The sequence below is a fragment of the Nematolebias whitei genome, chromosome 21 (genome assembly GCF_014905685.2).
Source record: "Nematolebias whitei isolate Nwh7 chromosome 21, NemWhi1, whole genome shotgun sequence".
NCBI lineage: Eukaryota > Metazoa > Chordata > Actinopteri > Cyprinodontiformes > Rivulidae > Nematolebias > Nematolebias whitei.
In genome coordinates, this window is record NC_056518.1 from 24,720,525 (window position 1) to 24,739,035 (window position 18,511).

Here is an 18,511-nt window from a genome sequence, read left to right on the forward strand (position 1 = left end):
CAAAATGAAAAACATTAAACACACAACAAACAAAATGAAAAACATTACACAATTCATCTCAACCAGATCACAAAAGAAAAACGGAGTCAAGCCATGTTAGTTCAGTCAAACAGGTGTTTCTGTGCAGGAAAACATTTATCCACGTTAAAGTGTGAAAACCAGGAGGAGAGGAGCGTACGGCGAGGTCAGAGGTCAAGTCTCACCAGGTCGGAGTGACGTCAAGTTAACAGAACAACCATGGAAACAACAACAGAGACGAGCAGAGACACCTCGTCGTTGAAACAGGAAGTCTCACTTTCATCAACGCGCTGAGAGCAGTTTGGTTTGAGGCAGGAAGACTAAATAAGAAAACCCAGTTTGTAAAGTGAGATGCTGAATGACCAAAGAGAACTTCTTGGATATTTAAAAAAAAAACTACCAATCAGCTAAAATTAAACCAAACTTCTCGAAGTGACGAGATGAAAGTAACTCTTCCTTTTAGAGATTAAGAGAAGACTGTTATTAACACGCAGACCCGCTTAATTCAGCGAAAACAGAGGAAGTAACAAATAAAAACACCAGACGGTTAAGGAGTCGGAGGAGAGCGTGAGTTGGGCTGAAACGGGAAGAGCCAATCAGAGCGGAGCATTTCGATCATGTGACCAGGCTTACCTTTTAGCTATACAGTGAGACAAAACGATCTAAAGGAAAGGAGGGAAACAAAAAGAAAAGAAAAAAAATAAAATAAAGAAAAAAATAAAAACAAAAAATGTAATCAGAACAAGTAATTGGTAAAAAAAAAAAAAAAAATAGAAAAAAGAAAGAGAAAAGAATTATCATTGGAAGGCATGTTAACTCAGGTGGAGGACAGGAAAATAAAAGATTTATATCAAAGCCCAGGATCAAAAAACTTCCTGTATTTTATTCAGAGTATTGAATATTTAATATACATAAGCAATTATTAAAAAAAAGTCCAACATCTGAGAAATCTTTTGATCCCGGGCTGTGAAGCTGCATTAGAAGCTGAACACATCGACAAAACAAACACTGACAATTTACATCTATTTAATGTTGCCAGCGCACATTTGAGTTATGCCGTGTAATTCAGCATCAGAGCAGGTCGTTTCTGATGATCTTTGTATAATTAAAGATATTCCAAACAGATCAGCAGCTGAGATGAGGAACAGTTGTCCAAGAAAAACTACTTATTTAGAGAAACACAATCACAGCTGTCACACAACGTCACTGTTAAACACAATATTAGAGTTAGCTTAAATACATCGTACTGATATATTGCAAGGCATACCTGCTGAATTGAATTATTGTGAGTAAATGCCACGTTGTAAAACACAATTAGACGTGGGTCAAAGGACAGTGCACCATTTTAAATTTCACTTAACCAAACACATCACAAGCAGAAGTGATCGGTATCGGTGTAATGGACTTAGTGGGATGCATATGAGTGTAATGTGTACGCCTGGCAGCTCAGCTGATTCCTAAGAGACGCTCTGGAAGATGAATAAGCTTTGGATGGAAAAGAGGTCACTGTGAGGCTGGAATCAGACCAAGAGCTGCCAGGATGAGCGTTAATCAAACATAAAAGTAACGTTTTTACTGCAATAAGAAAAAAAGGTGAACATGTTCAGCTCATGATATGAAGACATGTTTTGTCAGTGCTCACTGGAAGCCTGCAGGACTGTAACGGTTGGAGGGGTGAACCTCTGGTGTCCTACCTGTGTCGGAGGGCAGGTGAGTGTAAGGAGCGGGGCTGTAGACTCGAGCTGCGTAATCCTCAAAAGTGGTGGGCTCCTGGTGGTGCTGCACGATCGTCTCGACGTATCGGGCTCGCTCCTCATAGCTGAGGTCAAAGGTCAAGGTCAAACCCTCCAATGCTAATCAACACAATTATATTTTGTGGGAATGTTCTGCGACTGCTCGGTTTTGGTAAAAACATCAACAAGAGTTAGGTTTTTGTGTTAACCCCCTTAAACACTTTAATCCACAAAAAAAAGCCCATGTTATTGTGAAAACATAATTAAATAAAACTGGTATTATTAAGTTAGAATTGCAGAAACGGGAATCACTACGGTTTAAATGAAGCATCTGTATGACAACTAGTTCATTTAAAACTATAGAAGAAAGCTCAAGAAAAATAAAACATGTTGCAAAAACAAAGATAAAATTAAATTATATACCTGTGTGGAACTTAAAAAGGCATTTTATGTCCTGAAAAGCTTCTTACTTAGAGCCTAATTAATTTCACTAAAGAGCCACTTGTTAACCATTGAATATTCAATTTAAAGGAACAAGGTAAAATAATACAGCAAATGTGTTTTCTGGACAAAAAAACAAACAAACTGGATTTTGTTGGCAAAACAGGCTGATTGCTTACTTGGATTCCCAAATGAATCTACAGAAATCCTGCCATCAGGAGCAAAACAACCAGCTGAACATAAACCAAACAAACAAAAAACCCGTAAGCTTGAGCCATTTTACGACTTTCCATTACAGCGATGAATTCAAGCTCAGGGACTCGGAGGAGAGCAGAGTGAATGAAAACCAGGACTTTAACTGTCCGTCCATTAGAGATAACCTCATTGATAGAATGACATTTGGCCTGTCTGTAGTCCTTCTCATACATCCAACCATAACGCCAGCCACACACACGCTTCAGCCCCATCACCCTGCAGTTGTATGACCATTTGCTCATTGAGCTCCAATAAGGAGGCATTTTCAATGAGAGCCGAGTGTTTCTGCGTTTGTGTCCGTATTTGATAAAGTCCCCTGTGTGTGTGTAAGAGCATGAGCTGATGTCTGAGTGTGTGATGGGATTAGGCCAATGAATCTTCAGAATGAAATCTGTGTGTTTGTGTCTCCCGAAGGGGATTGGCCATCTGTACCAGTGCCCGTGGGTTTTCTATTGGGTTAGAGCTCCAAAGGAGAAAGATTCAGGTCTAATGGTAACTGATTCGGTTAGAGACAATGATAATAACAACATGGCTCCTTCAGAATGGTCGCAAGAAGAAAGGTTTAGCTGTGCGGAAACTTAAAACTTGGGAGTGGGACGTCAAACTTTTTTTAAAAAACCTGATAATCACAAGAAGTAGCTGTTTGAAAAACACTTCATGCTGACAAAGTGAGGAATGCGAGGCGCAAAAGAAAGTGAGACACTGCCAAGGGGAAGTTGCAAAAAGATGATGGGAGACGGCAGGAGTGAGGAGGAAGAGGGGTGAGAATCCTGCAGCGAGTGACACGGGAGGTGAGGAAGATATTTAAATAACAGATAACAATGTTAATGCAAGTGATCCAGGGGGAGCTGAGAGACGAGCAGCCGCCAAAGTCTCATTTGTGATCCCACCGTTTGCCTCTTCCTGCATCACATCTCCCCTCCCTCTCACTCAGTGTGTGTTTATCTGAGGGGGAGATGTGAATTAGAAGCAAGCAAACTACACCTAATTCTCTTCATATCAAGCTTTAATAACGTGAAGCAGTGGGGAGAAGAGGAAAAAAAAGCAGGATAGTTTTTGAGAAGGCTGCAGTTTCTGAGAAGGTGAAAAGGTTTAAAGGACACCTGCAGGAAATAAAGAGCAGGGGGAAACACAGAAATGGAACAAGAACGAAAACATACAGAAACTTTGTGCTACTGCTGGGATAAATGATGAGAACATCACTTCACTTTTCTTCTTCTTGCTGCTTTTAGCCTTTTGTCCCGACATGTTCCTCACAGCGAGAGTTTCCACCTGCAGACTTGTGTCACGGTGTCACCAACTCCCCACAGCGATGAGGCAGCATCAGGGGGGACTGACATGCACATCGGCGGTGATACCACAGCTTTTATCACTGATAAAGAAGTACTAGCCCTATTCAATACAGACTTTTAGAAGAAAAAGGATTAAAATGGAAAAAAGTACTTGTTATTTTTCAAGAAAAGTATTAAAATGTGAGAAAAATTGTTGTAATTACAAATCCATTAGGAAGGCCCGTCAGAACTGGTTGGTGGAGGACGTCAAGGTCAAGGTTCTTTATCGTCATTTGCATCGCATGTGGTACATTTGGTGGAACAAAACTGTGTACACAGGATCCCAGTTTCATCCAATAAAAGTATAAATTGTAAATGTGCTGCCATACCAGCAGAATTTTTTTTTTTTTTTTTTTTATGTAAAAAACATTAGAAACAATGTGTTTTTCTTGCACCTAGTCACAAAATTCAGAGCCAACGATTTGCAAATTTGCTCTGGCTGTTGTCTGGATTGGTTTACGCTTCTCTTCAATGTCACATGGGGAACCTGAACACCAAGTGTGGCCTGACAGACTGGAACTAATGTCTATATGGTCCCTAATGTCTATATGGTCCCTGTACAAGCACAGCTAGATGTGCGTTGGCACTCTTGGCAGAAAGTGGAAATTGTTTTGGGGGCAGTTTAGACTCCAACAGGACCCTGGTCTTTGATAGCCATGGATATGATCTTGAGGTGGTCATCAGATTAAACTCATTAGATTCAAATTTGAGAACCTCAGTCCCATCTCTCTTTTTTGCAAATTAAACGAAAATGTGAAACATGGCCTGATTCGAAACCTAAAAAAGATGGAATGCTCCTTCCGGGCCAGGAATGAGTCTTTGCCTCAAGATGTGGGGTTCAAGTATGAGGGTGTCTTGTTCACAAAAGGATGGTAGAACGAGGCGAAAGATGGATTGACAGAATGAGACCTCATCCACAGTACTTTCATCTATTGTGGTAAGGAATGGGTTGAGTCAAAAGGTTAAGCTGGTCCATCACTGTTTCAACCTTCAGGATCATAGGGGACCTATGAGATCCATACTTCAGGACTGTATGGATCTGACAAAAGAAAGATGATCCTGGATACAAGTGGCTGAACTGAGCTTTCTGTATAGGGTGGCCAGGCTCAGCCTTGGTGATAAGGGGAGGTTAGTCATTTTAGAGGAACTCAGAGTAGAGTTGCTGCTGCTCCTTATCGAAAGGAGTCAGCTGAGGTGGTTTGGGCATCTGTGGATGCTTAAACTGCCTCTCTTTGAAGGTTTTTCAGGATATACTACTGTGAGGACTCCCTGAGGCAGACCTAGAACTCACTGGAGGAATTAGGTAACCTCTTTGGCTTGGGAACACATTGGGACACCCTAGGAGAAGCTGGCGAGTGTCAGTGGAGAGAGGGATGTCTGGGTTTTCCTCCTGGATCTGTTGACTCTGTGATCTGACCATAAATAAGTGGCAGAAAATGGATGGATATGATTCTGTTGGTATCTTCAGGCGTGTCTTCAGCATGCACTAAAGAGGTTTGCTGCTGGGTGTGAAACAATCAAAATCAGAGTAATCTCCTTCAAATCTGAGGCCATGGTTCTCCACAGAAAAAAGATGGAATCTGAGCTGGGATGAGGTTTGTTTGTTTTTATTTATAATTTTTTTTAGCTCAAGCAGAAGAGTCCATTTATCTTAAAGTCTTGCTCATGAGTGACTGTAGGATGTAGATACCGTATTTTCCACCCTATAAGTCACAGTTTTTTGCATAATTTACATGGCCTGCGACTTATAGGCTGAAGCGACATATTTATGGATTTTTTTTCCCATATTTATAAACCAATTTTTGGCTGGGATATGACCGTTTTCATTCATTCTGACTGAAAAAAATAATAATAGAGCATTACCACTTTCAGCCACTTGATGGCAGCAGAGTAGTAGTAGCAGTATGGCATGCCGTTGTATCATGTAATAGGTAAACGTGGCAAATTCAAAAAAGTTCAAGACAAAAACAACAACTTTATTTATTATACTATACTTTATACTTTGTTTTTTTCTTGAACTTTTTTGAATTTACCATGTCCTGGATGACTGAGAATCTTCACCAGCTATTAATGATATAATTGGCTTGCCATATTACCCCCACCTTCATTCTACTCGCTGCTTGGACCGACCGTCAAACCAGCTGTACCACCCCGGTGAAATACTGCTAATTTGACCATTAAAGTGCATTTATTAAGCAAATATTAGACTGAGACACACCTTTGCTATAATTTCGAGTAAAACAATTAATTGTTTAGGTGCTTTTCTTGTTAAATTTCGAAGAAACGAGCAGCTTCCTTCCTTCCTGATTTCCTCCCTCTGCACAATCCCGGACCACTGAGGCAACAAAACTATTTTTGAAATTCAGATGATTTGACCATTAAAATGTGTTTTTTAAGGAATAGTTCAACTGAGACAGACCTTTACTATAATTTTGAGCAAACAAATAATTGTTTTTAGGCGTTTATCTTGTTAAATTTGCACAGCGACTCGTCGAATGCACACGTTTACTTCCGCGTATCGGCTTTTGAAATACAGCCGATTTGACCGTCAAAGTGCATTTATTAAGCAAACGTTAGACTGAGACACAACTTTACTATAATTTCGAGCAAACAAATAATTGTTTTTAAGTGTTAATCTTGTTAAGTTCCTCCCATGCATGCTCCCGCAGCTGCCATTTGGCAGCCCATCGATTTTTGGCACAACACAACCCACATTTCTGGGTTGTCAGTGGTGACACGTAACAAACGCAACGCATCAGCAGTGACGCATAATAGATGCGATGTATACAGCGAAGTGACATATTTATGGATTTTTTCATTTTATTAGACAAATATGGACCGATGCGACTTATAGGGCAGAGCGATGTGTACGGCGGAAAATACAGTAGTAATATTCTTTTTGGTTTAGGAACACCTTGGGATCCCCCAGGAGGAACAGGGGAGTGTCAATGGAAAAAAAAAAAGTTTGGGTTCTCTTTTGGACAAGTTACCTTCACGACGAGATCTTAGCAAGCGACAGGAGTTTGCAAATTAACATTTAAATTAGTCTGGTGTATATCAGAAACAAGTCACCTAGACTGATAAAACTGAAAATTAGGTAGCTTTTGGTCAAGACATAGAATAAATTAATCCACGCACACAAAACAATCCGCTATATTTTGAGAAAGAAAAATAACAGTGACTAAAAAAATGCGTATCTGGTTTTAAATTAAATTATTGTGATAATCATTCTGAGATGTCACCGTCTACATTTTCACTGCTACTGTAGATTTTACTTTGAAACAGAACGCTCATTCTTGAAGTCGGAAACAGCTGAAATTCAGCAGCTATTCTAACTTTTCTCCCTTAATCTCAATTTTTTTTCTTGTGAAGCATTTTTGGATGGTTTCTCTACGTGAAACATGCTACGCAAATTAAGTTATTATTTGTATAAAAGAAGTCAAAACCAGTGAGAGGTCAGAGAAAATAGACGTTCACACATCTCTGCCTCTATCCATCCCTGCTTCCCTCCATCCAAATGGCAGTCGCCACTATGAAATCTTCTGTAATTGAATTTCAGATGGCTCCTCTTATAAAGTCATTAGCTAAAAAATATCTCTTTCAGAGAGAGAAGCAGAGAGAAAGGGAAATTATAAGGGGAGAAAGAGGAAAAAGGGAAAAAAAGAGAGAGCGGAGCAGAGAAAAGCCAATATGGAGGAGAGGGGGTGGATAAAGAGGCTCTTTTGTGTCGAGTCAGAAACTCATTTTCTTGTGCGTGGCTGAAAAGAGAGGAGAGAGTGAAGTGTTCATGCCATCCACAGCTCTCCCTCCCTCCCCCGCGGAGTGGTTCATTGTGGCGGAGTTCGACTCCTGTAATCACTTGAGACGGAGGGCGGCCGCAGGAGGAGAAGAGGAGGAGAACGGGAGCTTGTTAGCACATTAGGAGCTGAGAGCAGTGCTGGGATCTGTGTGTGTGTATGACAATGTTTGCATCCAGAATGTGTGTTTGCACTCTGGACTTACATATAGGAAGTATGCATGTGTTTTAGAAAGCATGAAAGGAAAACTCTGGATATTCATGTTATTGGAGTGTTGGAATCAGAGAGCTGGCACCATTTACATTAAAACTAAAAAATTACATATTTTAACCTAATTTCCCAGCTCTTCATCTTACTACTTAAGGTCTATAATACTAATCTGGCTCGTATTTGTAATTTCTGCAATTTTTACTTAGACATTTTGTGTTAAAGAATGTCAAACAACTTACTGATTACTGTTGAATTACTGGATTCTGATCAGTGTTGTGCACGTTTAGATTTTAGATGGTCAGTTTATTCCACACACAAGGAAAATAAACAAGTTAAATTTCATAATTCAATATTTATCATTTTAAATTAAATTCACATTTACAAAACAATCTAATTTGTGTTCCTTTATTACATTTTTATAAGAAAAGCCTTCTCGTTTCCTCCGTGCTCATATATGCTATATTTTAAAGTGGTTTATGTCTCATTAAAGCTGCTCTTGTTGACATCATTTTCTGTTTTTGTTGTCAGAAAATGAGACTGAACTGTGATTAAACATTAGCCCATTAGGACTATACATTTAATTGTGGGTGCTTTTAAAGCACTTTGAGGACGATGGGAAATAATGGCAACTCCTTTCTGCTTGACGTAGCGATTTGTTCTGCTAGTGTTTCAGCTGAAAGCAGCCATTCACTTTGGACAAGAAAACAAAATAAAGTAGCAACAGCGTTCATCAAGTTCCTCATACAAACTTGTTCACCTAAAAATGCATTCATGTGATATTACTGATAACTTCAGCCATCTTTGTTTATCAATATACACTACATTGCCAAAAGTATTTGCTCACCTGCCTTGACTCACATATGAGCTTAAGTGACATCCCATTCCTAATCCATAGGGTTCAATATAACGTTGGTCCACCCTTTGCAGCTAGAACAGCTTCAACTCTTCTGGGGAGGCTGTCCACAAAGTTTAGGAGTGTGTTCATGGGGATTTTTGACCGTTCTTCCAGAAGCGCATTTGTGAGATCACATAGTGATGTTGGACGAGAAGGCCTGGCTCTCAGTCTCCACTGTAATTCATCCTAAAGGTGTTTTATCAGGTTGAGGTCAGGACTCTGTGCAGGCAAGTTCATCCACACCAGACTCTGCCATCCATGTCTTTATGGACCTTGCTTTGTGCACTGGTGCACAGTCATGTTGGAAGAGGAAGGGGCCAGCTCCAAACGGTTCCCACAAAGTTGGGAGCATGGAATTGTCCAAAATGTCTTGGTATGTTGAAGCAGTCAGAGTTCCTTTCACTGGGATGAAGGGGCCAAGTCCAGCTCCTGAAAAACAACCCCACACCATAATCCCCCCTCCACCAAACTTTACACTTGGCACAATGCAGTCAATGTTGGTCCTCCCCAACAGAATTTTGAATAAAGTAGATGCCATTTCCTGCATTCTGGTGTATTTTACAAACATTCAAAACATTTTTTGCTTCAAATACTCTGACTGCACGACAAACATCTTCATGAGCTGAGCTCATTGTCTGTTTTATCAGTTCAGTGAAAGTTCAGATAACTCCTGCAGTGATTCACACATCAGGTTGTTCACAAAAGCACAGGAACTTATGCCTAGTGCAAAACGTTTAATTACATGTTTGTGTTTTATAATAAAATTACCTATGACTTTGAACTTTTAGGGGCAGAGATTTTTTTGAGCAGAAGCAAAAATGTGAAGCGACAGCACTGATTAGGAAGTTTGTTAAAATTATAGTTTTATTTATAGTTTTATAGTCAATCTTTGTCAGGCAGGTTGAAACATATGCAGTGTAATCCTTCAAAATGCACATATACGCCTGAGCACCTCCATCTGTCTGCTCCAGACCACGTAGCTGAATTGCTTTGTTCTTCACCAGCAATGTAGAACTGATCTGTGCATGTGCCTAGCAGAAACTGAAACTAACCACTTGTGTATGTTGACCTGCGTCAAGAGTGAGTCATAGACTGATGTGGTAGAGAGAACGCGGTTAAGTTTCAAAAAAAACTTTTTTCCCCTTCTGTGTGGCCCAGTACCCATTGACCCACAGACCGGTACCGGTCCGCGGCTTGAGGACCACTGCTTTACACCACTGCATCTGACGCTTTGCATTGCACTCGTTGATGTATGGCTTGGATGCAGCTGCTCGACCATGGAAACCCATTCCATGCAGCTCTCTGCACACTGTTCTTGAGCTAATCTGAAGGCCACATGAAGTTCGGAGGTCTGTAGTGATCGACTCTGCAGAAAGTTGGCGACCTCTTCGCACTATGCGTTTCAGCATCCGCTGACCCCGCTCCATCAGTTTACATGGCCTATCACTTTGTGGCTGAGTTCTTGTCATTCTCAAACACTTCCATTTTCTTATAACACAGCTGACAGTTGACTGTGGAATATTTAGGAGCGAGGAAATTTCACGACTGGATTTGTTGCATAGCTGGCATCCTATCAGTTCCACACTGGAATTCACTGAGCTCCCGAGAGCGACCCGTTCTTTCACCAATGTTTGTAAAAACAGTCTGCATGCCTAGGTGCTTCATTTTATACACCTGTGGCCATGGAAGTGATTGGAGCACCTGAGTATGACCATTTGGATGGGAGAGCAAATACTTTTGGCAATATAGTGTATCTTGAGACAACTTCCGTCAGTATCCTGAACAGATCAACGATCCATCTCGAAGTTAAACGGACACAATCCAAATCAGCAGTTAAACCAAAACCTGAACCTCTTTAGACTCTGGGAGTATCCAGGGACATTTAAAAGACCACTAACTCCACTCACAAAGACTTTGATCATGGCTTAAAACAATAATTTTGACTGTAACTGACTCACAACTGAAAAGTAAATATTTAGCAAGAAATTCTACATATAAGCAAGTGAGTAACACAAACTATGAGCAAATGTGAGCGTATTGATCACACGGACACATCTGCACAGAGATTATCAGTACACTGGAACAAACTAAAACTAATGACAAGCAACCAAATAAACACACACCAAAAATATTTGAGTAAATAAGAATAGACAAAAAAAAAAAAATGCATCTTTTCCCCCCCAAATTGCTTTTTATAATAAAACCAATTAATTCTTATTATGTTCTTTCCCAGTTTTCACCAAATTATTGAACCCGTTACAATTTTTCGGACCTTTTCTTCCAGCCACCGCAGCTGAAGTACCCTGAGGAAGGACCCCGAGTACACAATTTCGTTCCACCTCATGTACCATATGTGTTGCAAATGGCAATAAAGAAACTTAAACTTGAAGAATGATAGATCATTGGGATAATTTTTCTCAAAAGGATTATACAAAAGCAGAGTAGCAAAACAACCAACAAAAACACTTTTATGACCCTCCGTTTGTAAAAACTGAAAGATGAATAATAAACTGATAGTTTTTCCTAAAATAAATCTTATAATACATTTAGCACCTGTTTTTCAAGCCTCACTACGCTGATGGTTTAGGATGAGTCTGCAATAAAGTTAGACTCAAAGCAGTCTGCTCCTCAGATACATAATCTTATTAACTTACTTTTTATATATATGAATGCTTCTGTTCAGTGCCCTGAGATGACTTCTGTTGTGACTTATATAAATAAATTGAATTGAATTGACGGACGACAAAGTGATAAAGGCTGTTTAAATAAAAGCTAAGACTTTAAAATATTTTAATAACATATTAACCCTTTTCTAAAGTTGATGCAATATGATTTGAACAGTGATGGTAACAAACAATTATCCACAAAAACAACAAACCTAAAGATGTTTTATGTATTTCTTCCCCTCTGAACACCACAAACACAGTTTTTTATAATAAGCTATCACAAAAAAAAAAGAAAAATGAGACTTTTAACATTTTTTTCTACAAGGTCTTACATCAGAATGTGTTTAACAGATGTAAATCTGCAACACGTATCCTAAATACAAGTATTTTTGTCTCTTGGGATGCTTTGTCAGGCCTGTACTCTGCCACATCGAGTTCATTCTACCATTTTGGGCTGTTGTCCATTCAGTTTTGTCTTTGCAAACGTATAAAATAAACGTGTCACTCCTTATGAGGCAGCTGCTTCATATTTGCATAAAGCAGGACAAATCCTGCTGTGACAACTAAATGGATTTTCTATTCTGAGAGGAACTAAATTATGTTTAAAAACAGGATAACTAGACCACTTTTTAAAGTCCATCTAGAAGAGACCTCTCATCAGAAACACACAATCTCACTCGGCATCTCCCAAACACACACACACACACACACACACACACACACTATCTGTCCCCTCCACCCCAGGCTTTGGAATAGACAACAGAGAGAAGGACATCAGAGGGATAATACAATTGGAAAAGCTTAACAGCGTGTAATGATAAACCTGTGCATGTTTTTGTGTGTGTCTGTGCCCAAAGGAACAAGTTAATGGGTTTATATCTTTCTGTGATAGCAATGATATGGAGGCTTTGTGATTTCATTATGAGTGTGTGTGTGTCCACGTACGCCAAAGATGAGGACAGAGATAAGTTTGTCTAATGCAAGACTTATCGTTGGTGGATGACGGGCATGAAAAAGACACACACCCCCTGAATCATATTCCCCCCAATTCATCTGCTCTTTAACCCGATGTCGAGGCAGAGACTGAGAAAAACAGACGTGATACATTAATTGGCCCCTTGTCACCCCACTATTTCACCTTCTGACATGTGTGTGAGCACACACTAAGACCTTCACCCTCCTCTCCTGTAACCGCTGGGGAGCCCTAAAGCTGCCAATTATCATACACACACAAAAAACGTCACAACCACACACAGTACTGGTGTTAGTGATTGTCACCAAGGCCATAATAATAATTCTCTTATTAAGGAGATGGATTCTGTTCTTATCTGCAGGCGGTGTCCACACACACTTATATCCATAAATACACACTGATATTAATCCTCATAACATGGAAATAAGAGGCGACAAAAAACAAAATGCCACGCTTCGGTTCTATTGTACGTATAGTAAAGTCAAAGATGCACATCTTTCTGCTAACCGCTTATCAGCCACATGAAAACTGATGGTACTTTTGTTTAAACTTTAGTGAGAAACACACATTAGGTCTTTTTTATGTGGAAACTGATGAAATCTTGTTGCAGAACAGAATGCTGATGTCATACACCTCACATGATCTAAAATATTGTGTCTAAAATGGTCAAAGTTGAGTTAGACAGGTCGAACAACCTTTAGCAGCAATAACTGCGTAATTATCTTCTGTATGTCCTTACCAGCCTCTTATGTGGTTGTATGACGTACAAAAACAGGAACACACTCGTCGGAATTGTCAGGACATGCAGCAAAGCTGCTGGCATAGCCCTACAGAACCTCACTGACCTATTAAAAGGTGAGGTCAGTGAGCAAGGCCAGGCTGATTCTGGCAGATCCTGATCACCCACTCCATGGTAAGTTCAGGTTGCTTCCATCTAGGCCTGTCGCAATAAACAATAAATCAATTAAATGCATGATAAATGAAAATTTATCAACCTCATTTTCATTTATCGGCTTTATCGTTATTTCATGTCTCTCTTTTTCTAATGAAGACACTGGATGACAAAAAGCTCAACTCTGGTACTCTTCACTGACCTGTCCCTTTCTCTTTTCTCTTTAAAGTCCATTTTAACTGTCCAAAATCGCGTTTTTGGATCGTTAAAAGCAGCTAAGCTACGAGCTAAACTAACAGGCAGACCTCAGGGAAAAACCTCCGTCTTGTCGAAGCTCCAAAATTCACGGTTGAAACCCGTGCCTTCATGTAAAAAGTTTTTTCTCTGCAAAAAGAAGCTGAGAACTTGTTTACTGATTTTTTATTAAAAGCTTTGTGTGAAAAATACTATGCTAAAGAGCTCAAACTACACAGAGCGTCCACCATTTTGAGAACCGAAGAGAGACAGCCCATGTCACGTCAAGGGGCCTCCCTCCCATTTTTCTTAAAGAGACACATTGCTTGCTCCCTCACTATCCATCCTTCGGTTCAAACAGTCTTATACTGCCATCCGGTGGTCAAAAAAAGGTACTACACGCAAAACAAATTAAACATTTCTTCCTAACTTTGACAATAATTACTAATTATTCTCAAATTTCAAACAATATTATTGTTTATCGCAATAATTTCTGAGACAATCGCCGAGCAAAATTTGTTATCTTGACAGGCCTACTTCCATCTGGATGCAGGTATCTGCTGCCCAGATGTAGGACAGACTAAAAACTCATTCATCCCTGTAGCAATCAGGCTTCTCAACAAAAAATTATGATTTCTGTACTGTTATTTTAATGTCTCAATGTCTTGCCTAGTATGGTTGTTCTATGTGTCAGCTGACTGTGAAACAAATTGCCTCTTGGGGATAATAAAGATTCTTGAACCTTGAACAGTGTAGTACTTTTGGTCCACTTTTCCATCCAACGTTGCTTCAGTTCATGGAGGTTTGCAGACATTTGTTTCTCCTCGGCTCTTTTAAAGGTCACACCACAACAATTAAATGACGTGGAGGTTCTGGACTTTGGACGGATCAATACAACAGCTTTACTCTTTTCTTTTTCAGCTGTTCTGTTGCTCCTGTGAACCAGTTTGGGCCAAGCTTCAGCTGTTGGACACATTGCTTCAAATTCCACTTCGGTGAATGGAGGCGTTCATGGCTGGCCTCAATGACTGAGGTGCACAAGTCCTTTGGCTGTATAAACAGCCCAAATCATCAGCCCTCCACCACTGTGCTCACAGCTCTAGTTGTATTGATATGCCGTTTGTTTTTCTCCAAATGAGCTGCTGTGTTTTGAAGCCAAACATATATTTTAGTTTTAGAACATTATTCTAGAAGTCTTATACTTTGTTCAGACAAAACATTACAAAAGCAGGTTGTGCTGCCATGTTCATTTTAGTCTGAAGAGGCTTACTTCTAATACTTGTCCTGTCTTTTTCTATTTATCCAGTCGTTAAATTTAAACCTCTTAACTTAGGCTTGTAGAGTCCAAGTTGGAGCTCTTGTTAGTGTTTTGTCATTTATCTTAGCATTACACAGTCTGATCTTGGGGTGAACTGGCTAGGATGGTAATTCCTGAGAAGATTGGCAGATGTCTTAAATATTTTCCACTTATATTTTTTCTTTCTGTAAAACGGACTCCAAATAGTTTGCAAATTACCACAAACACTTCCCAGATTGATGGCGGCAGCGACGACTGCCTCTAAGATCATTGCTGATGTCGTTCCAGCTTGGCGTTGACACACCTGCATGCTCCAGAGCTGCCAAAACACCTAAATGATGTCAATCAACATCTGCATTTTCTCACACACTTGTTGAGTTTAATTAAAAAAAAAAAAAATCATGAAATGTAACGTGATAAATTATCCTGTTCATCTGGGCTTGTTAGTATTTACTAATTTTAAGATCTGGTAATTGTTATGTAACCTTTACACTTCGATTTATCACCTTAACACCGATTAATTGATTGTCAGATATTCATAAATATCCTCAGTCCTTCAGTCTTTATTTTTTCTCTTTAAGATGAATTCAAAATGACTATTAGAGCTCATGACACAGTCTGCTGAGCTGCACTTCTCCATCTTAGTCATCCTCCAGATCCCTTCTTGAATCTTAAACACCTCGTCACATAAAATGCTTACATTCACACAAGTCACAAAGTGCATTCACACACTGCCACCCACACGCAGACACACTCTGCAGATTAACTTGTTTACCAGGCGGAGGGGGGTCTGCTCCAACAAGGTGTGATCGAGCCACTGATGGCTACAGCTCATGTGTCCTCACAGCTCTCCATGACAGGCATGTACGTGTGCACGCAAACACGCACACAAACAGAGATTTGATCTCTCAATCAGGACAGGATGTAGATTTCAGAAACTGGAGCAAACGAATGATGGACAGTTATATTAGCGGAGTTAACTGAGATTAGAGAGTGACGATGATGCGACAGTGTTGTGGTTAATGTTTGTGCAAAACGCTTTTCCAGTTTTTATCTAATAAATGTCTGTGTGAAAATTAACAGCCCAGAAAACGACTTTAAACAACCGTGCTAAGTGTTTTCTGTGTGACTACTCACAATGTGATCATTTCAACCTTCCAGCATGTGCTTACTGCAGACTACATGATGCTTTCTACTCTGCTAACTCAATGGTTTATTGAGAAATTGATTTCCAATCCAACAGATTAACCCGTACTAACATATGAGGTTATAATCTGTGCCTGTTGAGTAGACTGACATCCTCACAGCATCACACACAAACACACTTTTCCCAAAGGAGATGTAGGAGAGATTAGCTGTGAACTCTTCCCCTCACCCCTCATCTTTTCATTTCCTCAATCCACTCGAAGGGAAACGATTAACCAAAACCATATTTCTCCTTCTACCTGCGTTCAAACAAACCAATATTTAATTCTGGACTAATAACCAGCTGTATTCTAATCCTCATCATGTCTAAGAATTAAATACAGCTCAGGTTGTTTTAATTTGCTCTCATAGCGATCTGCTTTTGACACACCCTACTGACAATTTATCATTTCTCCTTTATAGCTTGGTCAGTTTTTTATTAATAAAAATGTTAACAGCAGTTTTAATTTACAATATTTAAAAAAAGCTTCAAATTCTTGAATGAGAAACAAATATGCTTGTTTGACAAAAATACATGCAGTCTGCAAAAATAACTTCAAGATGCAGTAATTTTCACAACAAATTAAATGTTATTTAATATATGGGTCTATTTTGTCAACTTAGCTTGTTTACTGCTGTGTTTTTAATGCTTAATCAAAAAAAAAAAAAAAAATTCAGTTTATTGCAGAGGCAGGCAACATTTTTTTTTTCCCCAAAGGGCCACATCATGATGTTTAAAGCAATCAAAGGGCCGCATAGAGAACTGGAAAATGCATTTTGTTTTTGACAGATAATCTTGAAGACCTTTTCTTTTTTGCATCATAGTTAGCATGCTTTATAAAACAAGTCTTTTTCAAAATCATTTAGGAATATAAGACATTGAAAAAGTTGTGTTTTTTTTAACTTAAAGATATTGGGGGGGCCTGATGGAGATCGTCCCAGGGCCACTCTTGGCCCTCGGGCCTTAAGTTGCCAACATCTGGTTTGCGTCACAGATTTGTGTCGGTTTCGAAATAAATTTTGTCAAATAAAACAAGATAAATGCTTCAATGTGGTTTTCTTTCATGTCAAAGGAAACAGAACTTCAGTGTTTGGTGGTTTCTGATGGTTGCAGTGAAACACGGTGGAGTTTACGGATAACGTGACCCCATTTCAGCATCAGAAATAAGAAAGTGGTGTTCTGTTAAGGTTCTGCCCTCACCTTTCTGTCATGGTGAGAAACACACACACACACACACTCCTTGTCGCACACAGCAGATTGTAGCCTCACTTGGACAATGAGCTCTATTGTGGGAGCTGTCAGAGAAGCCAAGCAGGCCGCTAGGCGTTTGGCTGCCATCGGTGTGTGTGCGTGTGTTTGTGTGTGTGTCAATATGGGGGATAATAGCGCTACATGCCCAGAGCTGCCATCATTTCACAGGGAACAGAGTGTGAAAGAGCGGAAGAGCTGGTGACACACACATGCACACAAACGCAGCACTGCTATCATCCTGAGCCATATGCTGACCCCGGCCCCAGTGAAGCTATCTCTGCCAATCAACTACTAACGGGGATGTACCGCACATGCACTAATCCTGAGAGTGAAAAATATACACAAACGCCATCCTGTGGACAAGTACACACGGGTAGGTGACTTATATTTGAAAACACACAAACACTTGCTGGCAGATTGTGCGTCTGTGTTTGTGTAATGGCTTCACATCTTTCCAACATTGTTTCCCAGAAGCACAATCACCCAGAAGCAGATTGAGGACTGCCACGGCAGTCACACACAAACACACACACATTTTATATACTAAACACAGAATTACACGTGTATACTTACAATGTAATTTAATGACACAGAGGCAACTTTTAAAGACATAAATGCACACATTGCATCTGCAGCATGCAGGTGAACCTGAACCTGGAATAAAGAAATTGTGCATTTTTTAGACTAGACAGTCTCATTTTTATTACTTGTAACATGCACGTGTCAAAATTCTGGTCTAGATGCACCTGACGCCACATTACGTTATCTGAAGCTGAACTGAACTATCCTCAGCATTAGTTTCTAAAGGTCTGCTGCTGCTGCATAAGGAGTGGTGACACTAATATATCACTCAGTGGGATGCTTCTTACCTTCATCTGGTCTGATCTGTGAGTTCAGAGAGGTTTACTGATGGTAGTATGCTACCACACGCTGACCACAGATTTGCTGCTTTGTGTGTTTGAGCCATCGGAGGGCACAAAAAACTTCTTAACCTGGTGAAGGCTGCATTTTCGCCCCCACGTGAATGCAGAGTGGGGAGTTTTGGATTGCTTTTTCTTGCTGCAATGAGCTGATATGTGAGATAGAGCTGTGCTCACACACAGCTGTCCCAGCAGCCTGGCACTCTGAGGGAGTGTGCCGTGTGCTTTTTGGACGGCTCTGGTCATGGTGAATGAAAGATCAGAGGGAGAGGAAAGGCAGATGGACCGCCCCGAGGGCCAAGACACAGAGACAGGGAGGGAAGAGGGCAGGCAGGAAGAGAACGAGGAGAAAATGCCAGTTATCATTGACATACTTCACCCTGCCAACCTGCCCTCCATCTCTGTTACCCCA

General features: G+C 40.1%; 1 protein-coding gene across 1 annotated transcript in view; it reads right to left on the minus strand.

Moving 5' to 3' along the window:
- ralgapa1 (Ral GTPase activating protein catalytic subunit alpha 1) overlaps positions 1–18,511 on the minus strand; it is a 71,338-nt gene that overhangs the window by 3,405 nt on the left and 49,422 nt on the right. Inside the window, exon 45 of the mRNA XM_037694951.1 lies at positions 1,713–1,837. Within this exon, the coding sequence (XP_037550879.1) occupies positions 1,713–1,837 (125 nt within the window). The remainder of the gene's footprint in view (positions 1–1,712; positions 1,838–18,511) is intronic.